The sequence below is a fragment of the Ambystoma mexicanum genome, chromosome 1q (assembly GCF_040938575.1).
Source record: "Ambystoma mexicanum isolate Mex_15411 chromosome 1q, UKY_AmexF1_1, whole genome shotgun sequence".
Classification (NCBI taxonomy): domain Eukaryota; kingdom Metazoa; phylum Chordata; class Amphibia; order Caudata; family Ambystomatidae; genus Ambystoma; species Ambystoma mexicanum.
The window spans coordinates 1,433,126,430-1,433,152,913 of NC_090922.1; the positions used below are offsets into that span (position 1 = coordinate 1,433,126,430).

The following is a 26,484-nucleotide window of genomic DNA, read 5'->3' on the forward strand; positions in this document are numbered from 1 at the left end:
TTTTCATGGTCAGCTACCTGTATAATGTTGGATTGAAAATAAGTTAAAGCAACTGCCTGAGGAATGGCCGTATTAAGGGAAGCGTCTCAATCGATAATTCCTTATTGCAGCCAAGATACGTGTTAGGTCTAAAAGTTGGCAAAAGTGCGGTAATCTGAGCAAGCATAGAAGTGTGATTGGCAGCAGTAGCCATAATGCTGTCACATTTAGCAATGACTTTGTTCAATATTGATACCAACGCCAAATATTCAGTACTTGATGAGTCTGAGTCAGGAGTGTCCCGGAGGTGATTTGTTGAGTATCCAGATTCAACACCAAGGTTGGATTCAGATGCCTCCAACGTTGAATTCATAATAGGCAGGTCAGTGATTAGGTCTGTGAGGACTGTGAGTAGGTGCCTCGACTTGTGCATGATGAATTTGGACTGGAGCAAGAGTTATTTTCTTAGAAGTTCTTACATTTTCAGTTATTGGAAAGGTCAAGATGGAAGCTGCGCCATGAGGAATTGAAAATGCAGCTGCAAGACCTTGAGAGTCAGTCGACTCTTCGGTAAGAGTGGGCGTTAAAAGGTTATTCGCGTGTTCAATCATGTTGAAGCCCAAGCAGCCTAATGAAGCAGAAAACTGGCTATCGGCAATGGGCGGCAAGCCAGATGCGCTTTGGGTGTACGTAGCTAAACATCTAGTTGTTTTTGGTGTAGCCGTACTCAAAACCGCTAAGCTGGCAAGCAAGTTTTAGGTTGTCAAAGATCGTTTGAATGAGTTCAGTGGGAGCGGCATCAGATCTTACCGTAGCTTCAGAACAATCCAGTGTAGCGTTTTCAATGACCAGAAGATGTTCCATGCAAGGGGCAGCCCCAACGATAAGAGATTCCAGTGGCCGGTCCCCCAGAAGACGGCGTGAGAGTGACACAATTTGCGCGCTTCGTGCACAACACATGTCGCTGTTGCGTATCTTACCATCCGCTTCAGCCTCAGCAGCTCCCACTTATGGATGGCTAGGAGGGTTCAAAGGGCAGAGTCCCAACAGTCACCTTCAAAGAGTTCTGGGAACTGTTGTTCCATCTATAAGTGCCACAAACACCACCGCAAAGTAGTTAAGACCACTAATTGGCCACAAACTCCGAGTGTCCAGCTATGTCCGAAAATAACATGCATTCCCTAGTATCAGTCTGCAGATGGGTATATGTAGGAATAAAAGGTGTGTAAGCAGGAACAGGCTGAGCCAGGCTGTATTGTTGCCAAGGAAACTACACTGGTCTAGATGGAAGGGCAGTCCTAAAGGTCCATATTATTAAAAACAGTTGTGTACATGAAGAATAGAGCGATCCCACGATTGCCGTAAAAGCACAAGAGCCAACAGCACTATGTCCCTCATGGCGGCAGCGGTCGCTTTACTCCTATAGAGAGAGATGTTTTCATGGGTATCATAAGCAAAAGAACTATAGCAGATTCTGAAGTGATAAACCAGGCCTAATCCCATACTCAAGACAACCCATACCGTTGGGAGAATGGAATCATTGATGCAAGTGGTTGCTGCAATGCAAAACATAGTATTAGATGAAAGGGACATTTAAAACAATAAAGGCATAAGTCATTAGGACTGCACAAGGATTGTAAAAACATATTTAAATTGGCTAGCTACAGCCAGGCGGGTCATAACATTTTTATAAGAATGATCTCGCGCCTAGAAACACTTACTTACAGGCGCGTTATAAATGCCATATCATATCATACTGCTGACAGCCCTCCCAAAGACCACACTGAAAACTTGCGTTAGATAAGGTGTAGAGTCTAATAACAAGCCCCAAATGGCAATGTTTTGTGTAACTATATCTTTATGTCAGAGGTTGCTTGATCCAAAATATCCAGGTGTCTGAAAGAGGCTAATCCGACTGCACGGCCACATTCTGGTATCCTGAACCCAGATTCTAATCCGGCTGTACACACGATGGAGATGTATTTAGGGGTCACACAATGCTATGATGAATGTCAAGGGAAGCCGGGTCCTCCAGGATATCCCATGTCTTTCAATGCATCATTCAACAGGTCTAAGGAGGCGTGCCTCCGCGCTCAAGCCAGAGTTTGGAAATGGATTCAGTCAGGGCAAACCTGGCACCTGTCTTTGGTCCATTAACGTAGTGGATAGTGCCAGCCACCTGTCCAGGAACACTAACAGCATGGAAGATGGTCTTCTGCATTGATAGCTCAGGATCTTGCATGGTTACCGGCTGACAGAGGTTATCCCAACCCCAGCCATTCCTCCTAACTGCACTTGGGAAGAGCACTGAGGAATGACCCCTCCACTCATAAGCTCTTTTTGCCAGTTTCAACTTCTCCCACTGCATAGAGCCATGCTCATTAAGGATAGTCTTGAACCTATCCCAACCAGCGGGGTTCTACTCAGCCCGCCTCCCATACCCTCCAAGGATTCTCAACCTGGATCTATAATATATCTATAATATACATGACTCGGCCCTGGCCCCAGACCCAGACACCTCCAGCTTTTTATGCTTCCTACAAAAATATAACCATAATTGTATTCGAGTATACATATATAAATGGCGATTCTTCCTATTTCCACCCATCTGGCCCTGAAGCATGCTCCTCTGCTCCTGTCCAGGCCCAGACTTCAATGGGCATGCTGTTGGGCTAGTCATAGCACCTGATTCACAGCATTGCCACAATGAGCTCTACAGCCCGCCCGGTCATCTGCGCATCAGGGCTCCTCCACCACTCCCGCCGAAGCCTTGACCAACCTGGGTTTGACTCTTCGCCCTTCCACCTTGGGGTACTCCAGAGCTGCGTCTCCGCAACTCCAGGACGAGCACAGGCTGATCTTCCTCCTGTGGCTCCAGCTCTGTCACCCAGGCCACACCCGCTCACCAGACCTGGGACTTCATTCTCACTGGGCGAGCCGCTGCTTATCCTCGCTCCACCCTAGCATCATCTGACAAACACATCCTGGGACTTCCTCTTCCTGCCGAGCCCTGGGGACTGCCCAAGGGCACTGCCTCCAGGAATCTAATGTACCTTACTCCTCGCTTTATTCCTCTGGAGCCCCATCCAACCGGTGTTAATGTTAGTTTCTGTTCTTCTTCTGTTGCCCTCCAGTCCAACGAGGCCTACCCACTGTGCTGGTCACCTCGGGGAGGGAGGGGTTGGGGAGAATTTGTTTGTCCACAACCACTGGCATTCTAGGGGTCCCCTGGGAGGTGCTCCCTGGTGCAATCTGAAGGCACAAGGTATGTTATAGTAAAGCACGGGGCCCACAGTTATTAATTATTACCCTGACTTGGTAATGCCCTTGCGGCGATGGGCTTATCGCTCTTAGTACCCCGGCCTGCAAGACCGTGGTACTAATAGCATTTTTTCTTTTCCGAAATGCTACACTGTCAAAAGTAATGGACGCTGGGAAAGGGAGTCTTTTTTCCCTTTCCATGGTGGCCATCAGGAGCAGACGCGCTAGGGGCAGAAGTGTTCCCAGCGCGTTTGCTCCGAAAAAAGGAGAACAAAGATGGTAAGCGGGGTTGGGAGGGCAAGGAGGGGATAGTTTGCAGGGGAGGGGAGTGGAAGAAAGAAAATACAGACCTGAATCCCTAGCAAGGGACGATGGCAGCCTCCAGCCGTGAGGAGGCTCCGAGCACAGACTGCCCCGTTTCGAGCATCCTCATTGGCTGAGGGGCTGGCAGCCCCCTCCCCCTGCCGGGAACAAAGGATAGGAATCCCGGCCGAGGGATTCCCAGTCGGGTAAAGCCCCAACGAGGGCCAATCAGAATGTTTGATACATTCTGATTGACCTTCGCCGGGTACTAATAAAGTGTGTAACCCCTAATCTATGATGGCTGTGCCTTCTTGGGCCAGAGGATATAAAAGCATCCAAATGTGACACTCGAAAATATTCCTCAGTAAAGTGTATTACTAGGCAGAGAGTATTGAGAAGGTGCAGAAATGGCCTTTTGCAAATAAAGGGGGTTGATAGGCCTGATCTGCCATCATTCTCAGTCCCTGCATCCGGTAAGTATACATCACTCCAGGGTGATCGTTGCAGTTCTGATCTCTTGATGACTTTTAGTGTGCTAATCATATGCCTTGTGAGTGGTGCTGCCAGTAGGACGTGTGAGATGTGTTCATGCATCACCTCTTTTTTTGCGGGTGTCTTCTGCATACTCAATTAAGTATATCATCACTGCTCCCCCATCCCGATTCACTGTGTCCATGCTTCTCCGCAAATAAATTCAAGATGAACAGTTTATCTCATTGCTCTACAACTGTGAAGCGCGTCGCCTGCCCCGCGCGATGTGAAAGCTCCTTAGCTTGCAAGCGCCAATTCTTTTTGCTAGCGTGTCCATGGAAATTAAATGGCATTTGTTGTCTGTCCTTCACAGCTGGGCGAGGACAGCTTCAACCGGGCCAAGCTGCTGAACGTGGGGTTTCTGGAGGCTCTGAAGGAGGACGATTACGACTGCTTCATATTCAGCGACGTGGACCTGATCCCCATGGACGACCGCAATCTGTATCACTGCTACGAGAAGCCGCGGCACTTTGCAATCGCCATGGACAAGTTTGGGTTCCGGTAAGAGCTTGGGTGTAGAGTAAAGAGGTCTGTTGGGCAGGCCAGGTGGAACGATACTGGTGAAGAGTGCTTCTATAGGGGAGAAACACGTTCCCACACGCTTTCCGCCCAGAGAGGTGGCTAATATTATACACCCCAGTGTCTAAATGTTATTGCCACTGTAGAATTGGCTGGTGACGATACCACATCGAGAGGACGATTATTGGCGACTATAAAAAGGGATTGGGACTTGGACATGGTGGAAATCTCCAATGAACTCTCAACTTATACAATGTCCTTCCTGACAATTGGGCTGATGCCCTTGATTCGCCCCGGCAAAGGCACTGGTTACAGTCTAGGGTCATATCCATACCCGCTCTAACATGCCCACTACAGCTATGCCCATCACCCTTCCCCTGGAAGCAATCTTTAACACCATCTTGCACAGCTCTGCCCATCAGAAGCCTGGATAATACCACTGGAGCGAAGGGCCCTGTGCTGATTCACTCATATGATGTGTGAATATATTTCATGAACTTTATTCTCAAAAGCGTCACCCCGAACCCTCAAATCAGCAGCTTCTCATAGAGCCTTCCCAAAGCTAGACCCGCCTCCTTGGCAAATAGGGCAACCAGATAAACATGCCACAAACGTCCATCAGCTGGACCTACAGAAGACATAAACGCTGCTTTGTTCTTCATAGGCGAAGAAAATGTGGACATTCCTTTCAGCACCTAGTATGGAATCCTGACACCTTCTAAATCTCCCACTTCAAACATAGGTCTTCTGATATTTCTCTTGTCATCATAAACACACGTGTATCGCTATGCCTTAAAGCATCAGTCTTATATTACTCCCCCATTCATCTACCATGGATTGTTAACAGCAGGGGATTAGGGCCCCCTCAAATGTTCAAAGGGGGGAACTCCTGTGGTGGGTCGCGGTCGAGTATGGTAGTAATGCTACATTTTCTGAACACAAACCACTATGGGGAATCTTTTTCTTGACGGTAATTGGATGGATGCCTTTAGTGCTGGGCGGAACATCCAGTGACATGCAGCTAGTACAAAGCAATGTGTAAATGAAGAAAGAACTCCCAAAGTGCAACACACACAAATTCCCCCCAGAATTACCTGTGCAGTCCTACCTGTCAGAAACTTTTCACTCGGACCGCAGAGAATTAGACCGGCGCACCGGTCTGGTGCTCTGGCCGTATTCAAAGGGAGAGACAAGTGCCATGAGGCATTTCCGGGTCAGACGAGGTGGCTATTTTGGAATAGCCAGCAGAGAAGCCATTTTGGAGTGACTATAGTATTGAGAGCGCATACTTGTAGGTGCAGACAGCATTAAAATAATCATTGAAAGAACACTGAAGAAAAACATGAACCCATTTCATAACACATGTAACCTCAATACAGCAAACAACAAAGATCCTAGTCAATTCCAATCTGTAGGAGTGAATGTCACAGTAATTAGATCACCCACAGCATCAAAACAATACAATAATACCCCATATCATTGGGAAGCCCAGGTGCACAAAAAACACATATTTGGAAATTCAAATAAACTAATATCCGGCAGATTTGCCCGCTCTCAGTCTACCATGACATTGTCCCCTTTCACATCATCTTCCCTGACAGGTAACACATGTTGTCTACATTGTGATCATACCCCTTGGTGTCATCGAGTCATCGAGTCCATACGCTCCACCCTTACGCTCCACCCATAAATTTGTTTTTGCAACAATGTTCTTGTTAGGTTACCCCTTCGGGTGGATGGGGTCACTTCTTCCAAAATGGTACATCGTAACTGAGATATGGAGTGCCTGGCCTCAGTGAAATGTGCTGCCACAGGAGATTTAAGGTTTTTACAACGTATATTGGATTAATGCTCTGCCCACCGTGTTTTAACTTTCCTCGTGGTCAAACCCACATAAAATAATACACAAGGACCCTTAAGTGCATATAGGACATTTGTAGAATCACATGTACAAGAGTGTTTGAGGTAAATCTTTACCCCCCGAGTATGGGTGAGTTATAATGTTACCCCTGATGAGGTTGTCACAATGCTGGCAGTTATGTGTTCCCATACATTTAGTCTTCAAGTTTCTTGAAGTAACCAATTCTGCTCTCACCAATAAGTTTCTCAGTGCCCTACTGTTCCCGTAAGCAAAGATAGGAGGGTTTGGGAATAACCTCTCAAATGTAGCATCAATGTGCAACATGGGCCAGTGTTTCTTTATTGGTTTTTTGATTCTTGAACTCTGTGTGGAAAAAGCTGTGATATATACCATTCCCGGGTCCTTTTTAGGTGGCATGGTTAACAACATGGTTTCTCTTGATGCATGTGCTACCTTTTCTGCAACTTCCTCAATAAGCGCTGGATCATATTTGCATTTTTCAAATTCAGATTTCAAGTTCAATACCTGTCTCTACTATTCTTCCACACTCAAGATGTTTCTGTGTTATCTCAAGACCTGGCATAGCGGGACACCGTCCAATGTCTGTCTCGTATGATAACAAGTCACTAGAAGTAAACTGTTCCTATTAGTCTCCTTCATGAATATCCTGGTACTCAATCCCACAACTTCCTGATAGATTTCAAGACCTGGCATAGCGGGACACTGTCCAATGTCTGTCCCGTATGATAACAAGTCACTAGAAGTAAACTGTTCCTATTAGTCTCCTTCATGAATATCCTGGTACTCAATCCCACAACTTCCTCATAGATTTCAAGACCTGGCATAGCGGTACACTGTCCAATGTCTGTCCCGTATGATAACAAGTCACTAGAAGTAAACTGTTCCTATTAGTCTCCTTCATGAATATCCTGGTACTCAATCCCACAACTTCCTCATAGATTTCAAGACCTGGCATAGCGGGACACCGTCCAGTGTCTGTCTCGTATGATAACAAGTCACTAAAAGTTAACTGTTCCTATTAGTCTCCTTCATGAATATCCTGGTACTCAATCCCACAACTTCCTCATAGATTTCAAGAACTGGCATAGCGGTACACTGTCCAATGTCTGTCTCGTATGAAAACAAGTCACTAGAAGTAAACTGTTCCTATTAGTCTCCTTCATGAATATCCTGGTACTCAATCCCACAACTTCCTCATAGATCTCAAGACCTGGCATAGCGGTACACTGTCCAATGTCTGTCTCGTATGAAAACAAGTCACTAGAAGTAAACTGTTCCTATTAGTCTCCTTCATGAATATCCTGGTACTCAATCCCACAACTTCCTCATAGATTTCAACACCTGGCATAGCGGTACACTGTCCAATGTCTGTCCCGTATGATAACAAGTCACTAGAAGTAAACTGTTCCTATTAGTCTCCTTCATGAATATCCAGGTACTCAATCCCACAACTTCCTCATAGATTTCAAGACCTGGCATAGCTGGACACCGTCCAATGTCTGTCTCGTATGATAACAAGTCACTAGAAGTAAACTGTTCCTATTAGTCTCCTTCATGAATATCCTGGTACTCAATCCCACAACTTCCTCATAGATTTCAAGAACTGGCATAGCGGTACACTGTCCAATGTCTGTCTCGTATGAAAACAAGTCACTAAAAGTAAACTGTTCCTATTAGTCTCCTTCATGAATATCCTGGTCCTCAATCCCACAACTTCCTCATAGATCTCAAGACCTGGCATAGCGGTACACTGTCCAATGTCTGTCCCGTATGATAACAAGTCACTAGAAGTAAACTGTTCCTATTAGTCTCCTTCATGAATATCCTGGTACTCAATCCCACAACTTCCTCATAGATTTCAAGACCTGGCATAGCGGTACACTGTCCAATGTCTGTCTCGTATGAAAACAAGTCACTAGAAGTAAACTGTTCCTATTAGTCTCCTTCATGAATATCCTGGTACTCAATCCCACAACTTCCTCATAGATCTCAAGACCTGGCATAGCGGTACACTGTCCAATGTCTGTCCCGTATGATAACAAGTCACTAGAAGTAAACTGTTCCGATTAGTCTCCTTCATGAATATCCTGGCACTCAATCCCACAATTTCCTCATAGATTTCAAGAACTGGCATAGCGGGACACTGTCCAATGTCTGTCTCGTATGATAACAAGTCACTAGAAGTAAACTGTTCCTATTAGTCTCCTTCATGAATATCCTGGTACTCAATCACACAACTTCCTCATAGATTTCCACGTCCAAGAAATTGATGTTAGTTCTACTATATGTAGTCGTAAATCTGCTCCCAGCGTTCCTGTTGTCCATCATTTTAAAGAATTTTAACAGGTCATCCTTTTTGCCTGTCCAAATCCCAAAGATGTCATCGATAAATGATACATATATCGTCAAATATTGCATCCACCTTGGTGAATTCAACACATGCTCCATCTCAAGGTATAACATAAAGGTGTTAGCATAGTCGGATGTATAGAAGTACTAATTTCAACAAGGTAAGTAGAAAAATCCTGTCCGCCTTGCATGAGTGTGTGGATAACAATAGCCATTGCATGGCTTCCATTCCTGCTTCGAGCCCTATGTTCTTATAGAGGCCCGTGACATCCAACATGATGCCACGACCCTCCACAAACTGGATGTCATTAAATGTATCAAAAAAGTCAGTTGTATCTCTAATGTATGTAGGACTCACTTGGATCAGAGGTTGGATTGCTGTGTCCAGATACTGTGCAAGCGGTTCTAACAAACTACCAATGGCTGCTATAATCGGATGGCCTGGGGGATTAGCTAACCGCTTAAGAATCTTTTTTCTGATATGACCTGTTGGTGTTCCGCCTCATCTAACACCTCTTTTATCAACGATCTCCCCTTCTCCGTAGGATCAAACAAAGTGTCTTCATAAATCTACTTTTCCCTTAACTGTCTCAATGCTTCATCAATGTAGTCAGCCTTATCCATAAGGACTAATGCACCCCCTTTATCCGCCAATTTAAAGATAAGGTCAGTTATATCTAGTAAGGACTTGAGGACTGGTTTTTCTTTTGCACTAAAGTTCCCATGTTTACTGGACTGAAATGTAATCTTCCTGAAGTCAGATAAAACAATTTTCTCAAATTAGCAATGAATCGAGATTTGTACTGTGGGATAAAAGGTGCTTTTAGGGGCCATCTCAAGTAACTCTGGTCCTTCGTCTGTCTCCTATTGTTGTTCTAAAGAATTTTTTTAAAAAACGTCAATTTAAGTTTCGTCATTAGCCAAAAAAAATCTATTTTCTCACGCACCAGATTACTATGATGTTGACGAACAAATGATAATCCTTTCCGTAACACTAAGCTTTCATACGGAGACAATAGATAACTGAAAATATTGACCACTAGGTCCTCTTTGTCATAGTTGGTTTTCTTGACCAGATTTTTTCTTGACACAATAGCACAGGACATGTGATTAATTCTTTGTCACTTCCTCTCCAATCTGCCAATGCGTGACAAGTTTGATAATGCCTTTAACTGGCCACCAGAAATTTTCTCTCAGTAGCAACTAGGTGGCATTTCTCCACCGTAACCAGTGTCCCCTACAATCTTCCTTTAAACTATACTCTGTCACCTCCAATTCTACTTGTAGAGATTGGCCTACAAGAAGTCAGGAAAGGCAATGACATAATTACAGTGACCAGGTTTATAAACAGTGACATAGTGGAATTCCGACAAGCTGGAGGCCAGGTGTGCTGATCACGGTGGCACCAAACTGGTATTAAAGGACTGTGAGCTGTCTGGTTTGTGTGTTAAATGAACACTTTATTGAAAAAGCTGGAAGTGCTTTGCGGCACAAGCAACAGCCAGTGCTTCGAGTTGATTACCAGCAGTGCTTCTCTGCATGAAGAAGCTAACATGAAGCAAAGGGCACAGTGACCTAAATTCCACTAGCTTCCTGTGTCAATTACCACCAAGTCCTTTCCTACAGCCATCTGCACTAAGTAACATTCTTAGCAGTATATTAAGGGAACTCCCATTACCACTGTTAAAGACGTTTTCGTGTTCCTCTCCCCCAATTTAAATGGACACTTTTTCTAAGCACCTGCTGAAATTGTCTTGAAATTTGCATTAATACTTGAAAACGTCAAGTAACAATAAAAGCTTCTCCTTGTTGGAGGGTGCATGTGTCAATTTCACAGAATTCACCAAACTCTCATTTGGCTTAGAATGTGTGCCTAAGGTCTTCTACCTCCATTTGAAAACAATTCATATTTTTATTCTTTCAGGAAAGAACTTTAGGTTCGTAAGACTTTTAGAATACTTCCAACAACTATATAATATTGAATAATTTCCTTCATTAAAACCAGTACAAAAATGGAGGCCAACAAGGCAAGGACATCCAGTTTGTACAATCAAAATGGAGTGAGTGATGAATGTTGTGAAAATGTTAAAGCCAGGCATTAACTCTACTTTGGCTTATTAACTCTACATCCAGAGCACTGAGGCCTCTCACACTATGGACAACATCTTCCCTATGTTGATCAATGGATGGCAGTTTGCAAATATATTAGAATTTCGCTTTCTCAAGTGTGCACAAAAGAATGTTCAAGTCTGGTTTAGAAGCCAGCACAATAGATGCCACTCAATTTGATGCCTCAGCTTCTTCAATAATTTAATTTGTGCACATTTCTTGCAACAAATTCTCTAAATTGTCAGATAACCTCAAAAGTACTTCCCTGAGATTCTTTTTACAGTATTAACATTTCTTCAACTTAATTTTATGTCAGTATCATACCAATTAACGAACTTAAGAAACGGCTGGGAATTTGCTGTGTTCATCATGTCCTACTAACAGCAGTTGTCCAGAATCCCAGGCCTGAATTCTATGCTGCATCCTGCTTGATGCCTTCATCTTAAAATCAGTGGCCTCCCGCTGGCTGTGTTCACTCTACCAGTTATGGTCCTACATGAATTCGTAATATCTGTTGCACACTATCCCACCATCTCCATGCTGGGATCCGATGTGCATCCGGGGAAGTCGCTGCAGATCTTTAATTACGCTTTTACTTGCCCTGGTGCATGTGAAATGACATGATGGTTAAGAGAACTCAGATCAGCCACTGTGTCCATCTAATCAGGTCTCAGACATGTCGATTGCTTATGCTCCTTTCACAAACGTTCAGAAACCTTGTTTACCGACTCATCCTAATTAGCATCCTCTAAAACTGATGCTACCCTTCCTTTCTTGCTACAATGTCTACTTCTAAAGCTCTTCCTCCTACAGTAATTGTAAAAATACCACTGCATCCACAGTCATTACACGGTGTACCTATAGTTAGAACCCTTTTGGATGTTTCTGCGTCCCATACATTTTTTCTGTTTGATGGCGAGCAATGGTGTTTGTCTCCTGTGACAATGGGTTTCACCAGCCATGGATCTCTCTATGCTGTTACCAATGTCATTGCTTCCTCTTGGAAAGTCGGGAAACGGAGCGTAGTATTTCCCTTACCTGATCGTTATTAGTGTGTGCCAGGAACTGATGTCTGAAAACAGGTCTATCCAACATGAGGCCCGCAGGCCAACATATGACCCGCCAAACCACTGTGCATCATAGATAAACATTTTAACACGGCTCTGAGAGTCCTTCTGCAGTGTCCACACCTTGTCGTCGTTCGGCTACTTTTCACAGCCACATTCACCATTCCGGAAATGGTACATTTTGAAGTTGAAGCCTACCGCTTCACTTTCCCATCTTATAGCAGTTGCAGCTGAACTGAAATCTGACTCTACGTTTATGAAGCCTGAGTGACATAGCCTGGATGGATGCGAGTCAGGGACGTCATTTAGGGGTCGCCAGAGGTCGCAACTGCGACCTCTGAGGTCTCCCTTGCGACCTCTGGTAAAAAAGTTAAAAAAAAGAAATGTGTTAAAAAAGTTCTTTTTTTGTGTGTAATGCAGCCTCTTGAGCTGTGGCCAGCACCATGTGGCTCTTTACTTCTGGAGTGGCTGGCTTTCTTTTTCAGGCCCCTTAAAAAAAAGAAAAATAAGAACAGGAGTGCTGCAAGCCTAACACTTTCAGCACTGACCCTAAATAAGAAGGAATAGGAATATAAAATAATGTCTCTTTCTGGAATTCTATACAATAATGGCTCGACTCATTAACGGTTTATTTCAGGCACACTTCAGCGGGTGAGTCACTGATTTAGTCTGTTCTTAAACGCCTCAACTCAGCCTTTCATCCTTCTGAGGTTGATAAATGAGTACCAACACAGGTTGGGTGAAATTGGGTGTATATTTTTTCTATATAAAGCGCTTAGGCGTAAGTGCTATATAATAAACACATCATTATCATTTGGTCATGGACGTCTGCTTGCATTCACTGTAATTATAGTGTTGCGCCTTATGGTCGCTCCTGACCGCTCACAGGCCCTCCTAGGATTTTTGCTATTAGCCTACCAGTATTTTACTTTTGACTACTGTATCTAGCCCAATTGGTGCAAATAAAGCGAGCCGAGCTTCACTTTACACCACCCCCCTATATCCCTAGCTATGTTAAGTTGGATATTGTGCATCATGTTCCCCTTCTGCCTTGTCCGAGTGGACACCCCGTGTACAGGCACTCACTTCCTCGCCCTCAGTAATGGGCTCACCAAACTAGCTTGCCCAAGACACCACCCCATCCCCTGTCCTACCCCCTTCCTCCTTACCACACCTCCCTTCCCATCCTCCTCCATTCTCTTTTCCAGGCTCAAGGACACCTACGCAACCAGTAAGGAACACCATCCCACCTCGACCATCACTGATGATCCACATGTACACCCCAACCCCTCAAGCAATGGTAAAATACACCCTACCACACCACAACCCTACTACCAAGACCCAGCCTCCCAGATCACCCAAACCCACGGCCCACACAACAAATGACAAACACACCCAGCCTAGAGCAAATAAAACTACTCCACTAAGTGGCCCACCAACTATAAATACTCCCACTAAGGAGCCCAACCCTCCCATTAGTCTCAAAAATGCACTCATCAATGCCCGCTCCCTTGGAGCCCACGCCATTGATATTCATGACCTCATCATCAAACTTGACCTTGACATGTTAGTAATCACAGAAACCTGGCTACACCAAGCATCAGGCCCTCTGCTAGCATTGGCTATTCCACCAGATTACACCATTCTCAGATCTGATAGAACCACCACTCCAGGAGGCGGTGTGGCCATCATTGCAAAAAACTCTATCAAACTTAGATCAAGTTCCATTGAAATAATCTCAGGGTACGAACTACTACTTGCCAAACTCTCATTGAATGAAAACACCACAATCAACATAGTGGTCATCTACAGAGCCCCTAGCACAAACAGCCACCCAGAAACAGACATCCCACTAATACTGGCGCCCTTCCTCAAACCCAAAATGAAATGTATCATCATTGGTGACTTGAATCTAGATTTTAATGATAACCAAGACACCAAAGCAACTGCCCTCATCCTGGCACTAAATGACATGAACTTCTGCCAACACGTCAATGTCCCCACCCATACCAAGGGCAGAACCCTTGATTGGATCCTCACCCTCAACACCAACATCACCTTAGGCCCGATTACCGCACTGAATTGGACAGACCACTACTGCATAGAATTTACAATCACTAGCGACGACCCTTGCACACCCAAGAACATATCTATGGACATCATCGAAAGTAGAAACTCTAAAAAGCTCACAGCTGAGAACTTCGACCCCACCTTGAACAAATTGCTAGATACCCACTCAATCCTCAGCAATGACCCAACTACTATCGCTGAGTACTACCACAAATGTCTCTCCACAGCGATTAACACCGTAGCACCTGTAACCTCCAAACTAAGGCGCCTCAACAAAAAATCCAACTTCTGGTTCAACGAGGAATTAATCGCCCTTAGAAGGAAAAAACGCTCTCTTGAGCATGCCCATAATAAACATCCCTCCCCGGACTCAGCTAAAGCATTCAAAGACGCAAATACCCTCTACAAATCAGCTATCATCTCACATAAAGCTAACGCCTACAATACTCGCATTAGCAATGCAGCATCCGACTCCAAAGAGCTCTTCTCTATCCTTAGAGAACTTGAAAATCCACTTCCGACCGACACACCCATAAACACAAGCAAAGAATGGTGTACCATCATACAAGATGCCCTTGCCTCCAAAATCACTATGTTACAAAACAAAATCAACACCAAAAAATTACTCCTAGCTACAAAACCCCCCCCTTCCCTAATCCCTGTACCCTTTCCAGTGACAACTCCAACCCCCCCTTCCAATTCACACCAGTCACCCACAATCTCGTACTCGATACTATCTCCAAACTAAAAGCATCCAACTGCAAAGGAGATACTGTCCCAGCCAAACTAGTCAAAGCCTGTGCACCCACCCTGACCCCCCTCATCACTAAATTTGTCAATGCCTCATTCAACTCCAATACAGTTCCGACTTGCATTAAAGAAGCCTGGGTTACACCACTTCTAAAAAAAACAAATCTGGACCCCACCATTCCAACTAACTATCGCCCCATAACCACGGTCCCATTCTTACTCAAGATCATAGACAAACTAGCCTACAACCAAATTCAAACCCATTTAGAATCTAACCAGCTCCTCGGCACCAGACAATCAGGTTTCAGGCCCAACCACAGCAATGAAACAGCTCTCTTGGACCTCAAAATCCAGATGGATGCCATTAGAGATTCAGGGAAACTTTGCATTCTCCTGCTGTTGGACCTCTCAGCTGCGTTCGACTTGGTGGACCACGACAAACACTGCAACTCACTTGCCCGTGAATTCAACTTCTCTGGAGCAGCCACTGCTTGGGTGAAATCATTCTTAACAAACCGCACCTCGAGAGTGTCCATAGGCAAAGAAGCAGCCAACCCCATCCCAGTCCCCATAGGAGTGCCCCAAGGCTCTTGCCTTTCTCCCACGCTGTATAACGCATATACCAAGCTCCTCTTCTCAGCACTTGACGATATGGGTGTCATATACACAAATTTTGCGGATGACACCCAGATCCTTATACCTCTTACAGGCAACTATGACCAGGACACTTTAACAATCAATAACATTTACGTCATCATACAAAACTGGATGGCATTAAACAGCCTATGTCTTAACGATGAGAAGACGGAAGTCCTCATCGTAGGAGCTCCAGCCAAATTAGCAACCCTTCAGCCAGAATATTCAACCATCAACATCAACGGCACCAATATTCCAGTGTTAAAGCAAGTAAAAACACTGGGCGTGTACTTCGATGCTAGCCTGACCATGACTAAACAGATCAATGTACTTTCCTCCTCCACGGCCTACACTTCCAAATTAATTGCACTCAGCTGACAATTTCTGACCCCAGCAAACTGCCTCACCCTGGCCAGAGCACTGGTCCTATCGAAATTGGACTACTGTAATGTATTACTACTGGGCACCTCCAACACCAACCTAGCCAAAATGCAACTTTTGCAAAACAAAGTCCTGAGGGCAGCGCTAGGCATAAAAAAATCAGACCATATATCCAAGACCAGGAAAGATGCCCACTGGCTCCCCATCAAAGCCCGCATCATTTTCAAAACATTATGCATCACCCACAAATGCATTACAAAAAAAGGACCTATCTACCTCAATAACACTCTGCATCCTAAAACTAACAGAAGATTACTGAGATCCAACGACAAACTCTTCCTGGACCCCCCCGATTCAAAACCACAAGAGCAGGGGGCAGCAGCTTCACCACTTTAGCCCCCAAACACTGGAACACCCTACCCATCATCATCAAAAAAGCATCCTCCTTCACGATCTTTAAGAAACAGCTAAAAACCTGGTTATTCAACCAATATTAGCACCCAAAGATAGGACCCCTTCCATCGGATACTGTTGTGAATACTTAGGCCACTGTATATTGTTGTGAATATGTTGTAACCTATATCATGTAATGCACCTAATGTAATGTTTGAATGTGACTAATTTCTAAGCTGTCTTATAACCTCGCCGTGACACCCGAGGGTCTGGGCGTGTAACAAATAAAAAATAAATAAATAAATTTGGTAATATGGGCCTATACACCCTGATCTTAATGATACATATGGCCATCCATTCTTCTATGAAATGTACATCACATTATAGTGATATCGTAACCATATTTTTTATAGTGTATAATGCTATGTGATGCTACTCCCTGTTTTGTCAACGGGTGAAAGGTCGTGTTGCATAGCTTCCCGCGATATCACTTTGGGGTTGGTCAAATGACATCACTTCCTGTGATGTCATCAGGGGTACAGGTTCGTGTGATGTCGCTTCCGCTACCCCTGGCATTTTGGTGAAATGACGTCCCGGTGCGAGCTGGCTTCATCTTAGCCATGGCAAGATGGAGGGTCCTGGTAGCACTAAGAAGGAATCTCTCCTCACACTCCCTCAAAATCTCCCTCAGATTTTTGGAAAACGTGTGAACTTGATATCTCAGGTAAAATGCTAAGGCAATATAGCTTCAGCTTCAGGCATTAACAAAGGATTCTTTGTTAACAGAGGCGTTGCTAGGGGGGGCTAAGGGGGCTATAGCCCCTGGTCTTTGGGTTGTAGCCCCGGATAGAATCTCAGGAGCTACAACCAAAAGGCTAGCTAGCCCCCATTCCCGACAGTTCCGACATTAGCATAGCCCCGGGTCTTTTCCAGACCTAGCAACACCCCTGTTTGTTAATATCAGGTGTTTAATGAGGATGTGTCCACTCCTGCCCCTGGGAAATTGTAAAGTAGTAGTTGGACCCTTAGTGAGTAGTTCCTTGGACTATAGCAATGCACTCCTTGGGGTTACTTCAGTGAAACGTATTAGCTGCCTCAGTGTCGTAACACAAAATGTGGGGGTCCCCTGTGAGACCTGGCGATGGGGGCCTGCCCTAAGCTCCACCCCTACATAGTTACACCCCGCCCACCAAAGTAGGCCACGCCCACTAATCTTTGATATGCAATATATAAAAAGTCACTGTTCTTATATATGGAGCAATACCCTGAGTGAGGGTGTTTTGAATAGCACCATACAGTGCAAACTGAACCACATCTAGTGAATTCTGATTTTGGCTGATAAGGCACAGTGGGAAAACATGATGTTGCCCAGGATCACACATTATAGTTTACTGGTGAAGTCCGGATTTGACGCTAGTCTGTACTTGACCACATAGCTAACCAACTGTAGTTAGTACACACGCGTTATTTGGCTTTCAAGATTACTCTGTTTTGTAGAGGTTACTTGAAAAAGACACACAACATAACAAATCAAACTGACAAATATATAACTCGTGATAAAAAATTGCTAAGCAAAGGGTGTATGATTGTAGCTTCACTTCACCCGATCTTGAACTAAACATTATAAGCACCCAAATGCACAGCTGCATCAGACTGTATAAACTGACCTCATCGTTTGGTAAATGTACTTTCAAAACTTAGACACCCAACAAAATGTATTTATTTTTATTTATTGGTCACTTGTTAGGCGCTTATACAATCAGCAAAACTGCTTCAAAGCGCCCACAGGGCAACAGGGTGGGCACAGACTAAGGTAGACAATGAATTATAACAAAGATAAATAATTGAATTCATATTATGATATTATATGATAGTTTATTTATATAGCGCTTATACACAATGTGTTTCAAAGCGCTTCAAGGGAAAGGAGGGAACAAGGGAAAATACAATGACATTCTTACAGGCCATGAACAGTAAGGATGTGAAATTAACTATCGTACTCGGCCTGACGACATTTCAATAGCTAAGACATAGGGCCTAATTACGACCCTGGCGCTAATGGTTTAACGGCGCCGTAAAGAGCGTCAGCGCCGTTAAACCATTAGCGCCTGATTACAAGGTCCCTTAGCGGGTTGGAGGCTTTAACGCCTGCTTTTTGCAGGCGTTAAAATCCAACCCGCTAAGGGACCTTGGAGCTAATTACGGCAACCGTAATTTACGGTGCCGTAATTAGCGCCTTCCCCATCCCCATTATGCCCTATGGAGCGAAAGGGGAATGGGGAAGGACAAATGGTGAATGGGGAATTACCGCCCCCGCCAACCTTGTGATGGGGGCGGTAATTCCGCCATCCACCATGCCGGAGACCGGCATGGATCATGGTGCTAATAGCACCATGGTCCAGCGCCTGGGTCGTAATGAGGCCCATAGATAAGGAAGGGAGCGGGAGAGTGGGAAGGAAATGGAAACAGACAGGCGACTACCATACTAGGCCTGACGACATTTCTGGTAGAGCCAGAGAAAAACAAAAGGTGAGGGAGAGGGGTGCAGAAAGGGAGGGGAGGAACAAAACAAGCGACTACCGTACTAGGCCTGACGACATTTCAGATAGTGCTGGGGGAGGGGGAGGAGACAGACGAGGTTGCTATCATACTAGGTCCAGGGACAATTCTGATAGAGTAAGTGCATAGAACAAAGTAAGGGGAGGAGATAGGAAAAGGGAGAAAGGGAGCAGAGGAGAGAACAGAGTGAGCTGTCGCAAAGAGTGGAGATGCAAGAGGGGAGAGCAAATACAATTGCAGAAGTCAGTAGTAACACATAATGTTGCAAGCCAGGATACAGGATGAAGATGAGAACAGCATGATTCAGGGCCACCATGAGTACAAGATGCAAAGGAAGTCCAGCACGAGAGTTGAGAAAGGGTGACGCACTGTGAATGAATGATGTCCATAAAAGACAAATCCAGCATTGGCCACAAGACAATGATGGTGAAACCGGAATGTATCAGAACCGACTCCTGCAGAAGTAGGCTGAGGGGGTGGGGGAGGGTATAACCAAGTACAAACACGTAATGAGAATAAAATGGGAGACAATATGATATGATATGATATGATATGATATGGCATTTGTAACGCGCCTATACACAAGTGTTTCAAGGTGCAAAACTACTATCTTTTGTGAATATTCAGAATGTGCAAGTACAGGGGTGAGGGGCGTGAGGCATAGGTGCTGTGGTGCTCATGGAGAAGTGCTCAGGGTAAGTGCTAAGAGGAGAAGAAAGTAAGTGCAACCACCATGTGTGAGAGAGATGACCAGGGGAGTAGGGAGGGTTGAGGTTGGAGTGGATGATGGCATCATGTGTGTGTCCAGCAGAATGGGTACGGCCATAAGGAAGAAGGGAGAGGGACAGAGAGGAGCAAAGGTCAGTGAAGAGGGTGGTTGCTGTGCAAGGGGAGTCTAGGTGGATTTTGAAGTCACCTAGTAGTAGCAGGTTGGAGGTAGTAGAGAGCAGGGAGAAACAGAAGTCTGTCCACTTAGAAAAGATAATTAGTGCCAGGGGGGCAAATGATGGTAGCAATGGTCAGGGTGGAGGAAGGAGAGATGACCAATTTGAATACCAGGCTCTCAAAGGACGAATAGTGCTGAGTGGGTAGGATGGTAGAAGGAATCCACTCTGGGAAGATTAAGGCAACCCCACCGCAAGCACAGTCGGGTCGAGGCCTTGAGGTGATCTTAAAGCCATCTGGGAGGAGTGAGTCAAAGGAAGTAACTGAGCTGGCATTGAACCAGGTTTCATCGAGTGCAAGCATGTCCAGGTCAGTGTCTTCAAGGAGAAGGCAGATGTCAGCAGAGTGTTTGATGGCTGAGCATGCATTGCGGGTCGCCAGGTGGAGACAATGGCTGCCTTTGAAGGTTTTTTGAGGCAGAGTGTCGGGACGTGTGTGATGCTGGAAATGCATCGGAGGGACAGGGCCTCCGTGTCCTTGTCCTTTACTGCTTTTTATCGTGAGTTCTGTCATGTTTTCCATGAAGGAGTTCATGTGGGACTCCTAGCGGTGCAGATCTCTCTCTTTTGGTTTGGTGAACAGACCCGTGGGATACCCTTATGGCACCCATGGGTAGGGGTACAACCCTGTGCCCCTAGCGTATGTTTTTGGGCACCTGTGTGTGACCCACAGAGCAGGGTACGGGCTGGTGCCAGCTCCGTGCTGAAATGACTGATGCCCTGAGCGTCCTCCATTTTGGGATACCCAGGCCCTGTCATTGGAATCGGTAGATTCCTGATGGAGACAAAATGGCGCCCACAGCCTCTTGCCTTCCATCACCTGTTACCTTGATCATCTCGAAGTCCCAGGAAGCCCTGCCTCTGTCCCTTCCCCCTGACTGGCTGTTGGGTGGCAGTTCCATATACGGTAATGTGGAGGAGTCCTGACCAGACTGGCTGGAGCCTTCTCAACGACCGTATGTTGTGGGTACGCCTGTGGGTAGGACCTGGGTGAATGGAGTGTGTGACGAATATGCATTCTCTGTTGTGGCTGGCTGTCTAGTATCTGGTGTTTGACACAATGGTGAGACAGCCCTGCCCGAAACCAGTATGAATGCAGCTTGGAGTGTTGAATGGCTTGGTACTTGTCGCAATACACATAACTTGTTGTGAGTGTCTGTAGAAGTGAATGGCCTGAATATCTCGTGTGCCTGATTGGCTGCCTGCCTGCATGAATGCCCGTAGTCGTGATTGGATGCTTGAATGTGTCCCAGCGGAATGAATGGGAGATCAACAGTATATCTGGGGATCTCTCACTGCTAGGAATCATGTTTGGAAGCTGAAGTCCACTACGATGAGTAACTGGAGTGACTGAAGCTTAACCTTGAGCCCTGCTGGACGAGAAGAATTGCTGTTGCTTTCTTTCACAATCTGAAAGCTGCTGTGCCTCAAGAACCGACCCAGAGAGGACCTGGTAAGGCGCCCTCTTCCCGAGCTATGAGGGACCATCGTGCACAACTGATCTTTACCTAAGCTCCCTGGTAGACAGACCTTCGACAGGCTGCCGACCCGATACGGCCCGACCCGATGCTGCATAACTCCAAAGAGATGCTCTCGGACTGTTGTCCGCCACTGTCGACGACCGCCGTCGCCGACTGGAGCCGCCATGCTCCCGTTGCCTAAGAACTTCATTGATCCAAGGACGCTCTTCTCCGCATTGTCGCCGCTGTATCCTGCTGGAGAAGGCCTGACCGTCAACACGCCGAAGGGCATCCACCGGTGGGTTTCCCGCCACCCAAAGACCACAGAGACGCCGACGACTCGACTCCCTTGCTGGGCCACAGTTCTTCAACTCTTTGCAGTCCAGAACTATCGACACTGAGGTGCCCCGCACACCTCTTCCTTGCAGGACGTTTACGCCTCCCCATCAACGAGCACTGCTAGGAACAACGCGGCCACTTCACTGTCGTAGCTCGACCTGTTCTCCGTCGGACGTTCGACGACCCGTGACTCCTGCCTTAAAGGGAGGGCACTCACGAATGGTTGTCGATTTCCCCAACAAGGAACGCTACAACGCCAGGTACTTTGGGGTTTCAGAACTATTGGAAAGTCTAGTGTGAACAATATATGGACTGGGCTTGTATCTTTCTTCTACAGGTTGCCCAGGTGGGGGGAACTCCACACAGAACTGTGTCCCGGTAGACGGGGCAAGTATTCTGCCAATTTCTCAACCAGCTTGCTTTCCTTCCTCTCTCAACTGCTGGTTTCCTCTTTATTTTGATCTGTGTGTCATTTTGACCATATGCACTTTAATGAGATCTAATAACGTTAGTGGTACCACTTTAGAATTGTACATATTTACCATTGTTGATTTTCGGAGTACAAAGTGAGTTATCGTGATCGTGTATATGACCTTGAATATTAATTATATAAAGATTGTGTTTTAACCAATACAGTGTGTGGACATTCCTTGTAAGTACTTGGGGACTACATTTTACTTAAGAACCAGCTCGCATCACCTCCTGAGAAGCTAGGCCCTGATTGCTCGACCATGTACCAATAATAGAGAATATTGGCAGGGGTCTCTGTGTCTCCCCTCTACCATATAGAGAGCAGAAGTACAGACCCCCCTCCGGTCTTTACTACGTGGGGCATCCGTCTCGAGTGGAGGAGCAGAGGGGATGGAAGGAAGAGGCAGGGGAAGGAAGGAAATTGATGAGAGGAGGTAGGATCCAGTCAAGGAGAAGGAGGTTGGTCTGAGGGCCTTGAACCAGGACTGTGCTCGTGAAGTAGACACTGATGCAGCAGCGAGATGACAAGAAGCCTGCAAGGAGGACTTCCCACTTGGTGCCGCCATTAATGGATAATGAAGAGTAGTAAGGTGGGGGAGTGGCAGTGAGGTAAGAGGCCAGGAGATGGGACAGAAAAGAGGATGTCTCTTGAAGATGCACTGACACAGGTGTCTGTAGTGGGGAGGCCAGGGTATGCAGCATGGATGTCTTTTTGTGCTTTTTCTGTCCAGATTTAGTGAGAGAGGTAGGATAGGTGATGCTGTAGCAGTTGGAGTAGATAGCAGAGATGGAGAGTGCCATCTCGGAAGGAGGGAGGAAGTGAGAGGTAGAGCGAGAGGAGAGGTGGGGGTGAGTGTGGTGCAACACAGAGTTCTTATCCTGATCCACTTGGAACAGATGGCCAAGAGGGTATTAGGAGTACAAAACAAAACAATGTAGGATGAAGGCACCGCTAAAAAGGACGTTTAAACTAGCAGACCATTTCCAATAAGGGTGAAGGCACAATTAAAAATCACTTTTACACTAACAGACAGTTTCAAATGAGGATGAAGGTACAGCTAAAAGTGACTTTTACACTAACAGACAATTGCAAATGTGGGTGAAGGCACAGCTAAACACGACTTTTGCACCAATAGACAATTGTAAATGAGGATGAAGGCACAGCTAAAGGCCACTTTTACACTAACAGACAATTGCAAATGAGAATGAACGCACAGCTAAAAGCGACTTTTACACTAATAGATAATTGCAAATAATGATGAAGACACAGCTAAAAGCGACTTTTACACTAATAGGCAATTGCAAATAAGGATGAAGGCACAGCTAAAAGCGACTTTTACACTAATAGGCAATTGTAGATAAGGATGAAGGCACAGCTAAAAGCGACTTTTACACTAAAAAACACATACTATGGAGGAAGGGCACAAGAAATGCGGCACAGCATTAAAGAGTTGGTGTCCGAGAAAATGAGGTGCATGGAGTGTAAGCAGAGTGAAGTTTCGCCATAGTGCAGGGGGCGTCAGCACTCTGAATGACTAGAGAGACAGAGGGAGTGAGTTAAGTGGAGCTGAGGCAGCCACCAAGCAGCAGTACTCACGTGATGGCGAGAGGGGGGAAGTTACAGTCCAGAGGAGCATTGAATGTCTGTCCAACATGAAAGTTTACTTTTTGTTGGCAAAGTAGGGCAGTAGGGCCAGGAGCACAGCCAGGCACTGACAGGAATGGACAGGGCCTTAGATATGGGCCTCTGAGGAGGGGGCAAGCTAAAGAATGCCAAATATAGGCCAAATATGGATCGCAGCAGCCAATAAAGATGAGCGGAGGCGAGAGAGGAGTACTCTGAGGGGCCTTCTACAATGAGAATAAGGAGGGGGCCATCTTGGAGTTGCCGCGTGGTGCAGTTAGCAAATGGCCCAAAGATATAAGATAACCCCTCTGCCACAATGCACACAGCCCCAGAGTGTTGGTGAGAAATGCATCACAAACAAAATGTGGGATATGATAATGTCACCCAGTGATAGTCTTTATTTGACACAGGCATGCTGATTATATGATGTGAAAAAATGGTTCCACAATAAAGAAAACTCTTTGGTGTATTAAAAGATCACATGACAATACGGCAAAAGTTTGAAAAGTTTTTTTTCATTGTGATGCATTTTATTTGTTTTCAAAGAACCTGGCTAGCTAACTAGCGCTTTGAGTAGGCTTTCACATGCAAAAATGCACCTTAATAGGCTAGCTATATCGGTGTATGTGCTGAAAAACCACCATCTGGTGCAGCAGAAGTGGAATATTCTGAATGTTGCACAATATTTTGACATGCCATTGTTTGTCCCCTTCAGGTTGCCATATGCAGGCTACTTTGGCGGAGTCTCCGGACTGACCAAGGTTCAGTTCCTGAAGATCAATGGCTTCCCCAATGAGTACTGGGGTTGGGGTGGTGAGGATGATGACATCTACAACAGGTGAGTGAGTGTTGTGTTCGCTGAAATCTGGTCTTTATAATAATAATAGTAGGCAAGCATATGCAGGGCCTCTTACTTTTCTCCATAACTGACCATCGCTCACAGAAAATAATTGTGACCCGTGTGGGGAAAGTCTGTAATTTAAAATTGTATGGACTCCCCTACTTTACTGCTCCATTATAATATTGAGTAGGAATTGCAAAATGCCATGTTTAAACAGCTGTTTCTTGCTTGTGCGAGGCGAGGCTTTACTGCACAAAAAAGGTTCTTTGTCTAGTGTGTAGCTTTGCTTATCTCCACATCTCTCACTTCTGAACTGTTTACTTTTAGGCATATGTAAGCCTGTTTTAGGCTCCCACTTTCTTAGGTTAAGCAGCTTTAGTAGATGGAATTCATCATACTGTAACCATGCTCGCCTGCCTCAGACCATATCTGATCTTTTAGGAGTATTTTCAGTTGAACTAAATGTATCACTTTATGTTGGCCTTACATGTAAGAACGTAGCTGGTATCAATGACTTGGATAGAGGGGTTTTGCTCCCTGCTTGTAACATTGTTTCTGTATGATTCCTTACCCACTCTGGACCTCCCCTTCCATTCAAATGCATGTGTTCCTTTGGGTATAAAAGAACAGTGCTTGGAGGGAAGGGGGATTCTCATTTGCGTCAAAGTCCCGTACTGTCGTTGGTTTGTGGTTTTCCTGATGCTTGATTTTTACTAATACATTTTTCACCAATCCACTGGAATAGCAGTTAGTGGTCATTTTTTCCACGACTATCTATTGGTATCTATTGACTTCCTTGAAGACACTTGCTATGCACCTCCTGTAGAAAGCCTCACTCACGCGTGTTTCTTTTCTATGATTTTTGTTTTGGGGTTTTATATGGCGGTAACATGTTGTCTTTGGACTCCTTCTGAGCGCTTTGAGACACTGCAATATTTTGGAATGCCAGAAAAAGGCAGGGTTCAGGCAGTCACCCGCTATGAGGAGAGTGGCCGTGCAGACACTCTCAAATAATCGTGGCTTCAATTTTTAAGTTCCCAACTGAAGGCAGTGCCTGTGCCTGCTCTCCCAATCTACCACTTGTCTTTAAGTGTTACAGTTGTGTTGTGAGGATAGAGCCACTTTAAAGCCTGTAACCGCTACTGACACATATAGCTTGTGTCCTCGAGATCCAGGTTGTATCAGACTGTGTGGTCTGCTGCCCTCATTGCGAGCCGCTTTTGGCAGATTAGGCTCGTTGTTTGGTGTTCAGGTTTCTGGTTTGTAGGCGATTCCCTCCCCAGTACTCGAGGACATTTGGTATCCCTGGCAATCAGAATAACTGGGAAAATACCTCCCAGCAGGGATTAATTTGAAAAGAAGAATACTGGACACGATGGTCCAGGAAAAGTATCATCATTCTCCATGGTTACCGTAAATCAGGAAAATGAAGGTACGCATACCTAGGTAAAGGTGAGGAAAGGTTGGACAAACCGCCTCTATAACCAGGGAAATCTGTCTGTTAATTTGTATAAAACGGTTTCTACAGCTGTTTTATCTTACGGAAACCGACACGTGATGATAAGAAAAATAAGATGAAATGCTGGACATCAATTGTTGGTACCGAACGTTACCCACAGTAGTACGTCTACCTACCTCTGCAATCCAGTAAATCTCCATTTCTGAACAAGTTACATGTGTAGTACTGGCAAAGTAGTTGAGTTTCTCCTGCATAAATCCATTTGTAAACTACAAGTGCCAAAGCTGACCCTCTACCAGCACCCCCTGTCTTCTGTATGAGATCGACAGCATGAGGGCCATTGGATGATCCAGAATATGAAATTGAACATTTTGCAGCATATTTGGGACACATTGTTTATTGCCTGGAGGATATAACAGGGCCAGGGTTTAAGAGAGCCAGAGTGTGAGAAAGAGGCAGCTTGTGCCAGGGTGCAAGAGGCAGCGTGTGCCCGGGTGCAAGAGAGCCAGAGTGTGAGAAAGAGGCAGCGTGTGCCAGGGTGCAAGAGAGCCAGA

General features: G+C 45.4%; 1 protein-coding gene across 2 annotated transcripts in view; it reads left to right on the forward strand.

Moving 5' to 3' along the window:
* Window positions 1–26,484, forward strand: part of B4GALT2 (beta-1,4-galactosyltransferase 2) — a 1,309,500-nt gene that overhangs the window by 1,140,906 nt on the left and 142,110 nt on the right. For both annotated transcript variants that reach the window (XM_069642305.1, XM_069642306.1), the window contains 2 exons: window positions 4,388–4,575; window positions 24,346–24,468. In XM_069642305.1, the coding sequence (XP_069498406.1) occupies window positions 4,388–4,575; window positions 24,346–24,468 (311 nt within the window). The remainder of the gene's footprint in view (window positions 1–4,387; window positions 4,576–24,345; window positions 24,469–26,484) is intronic.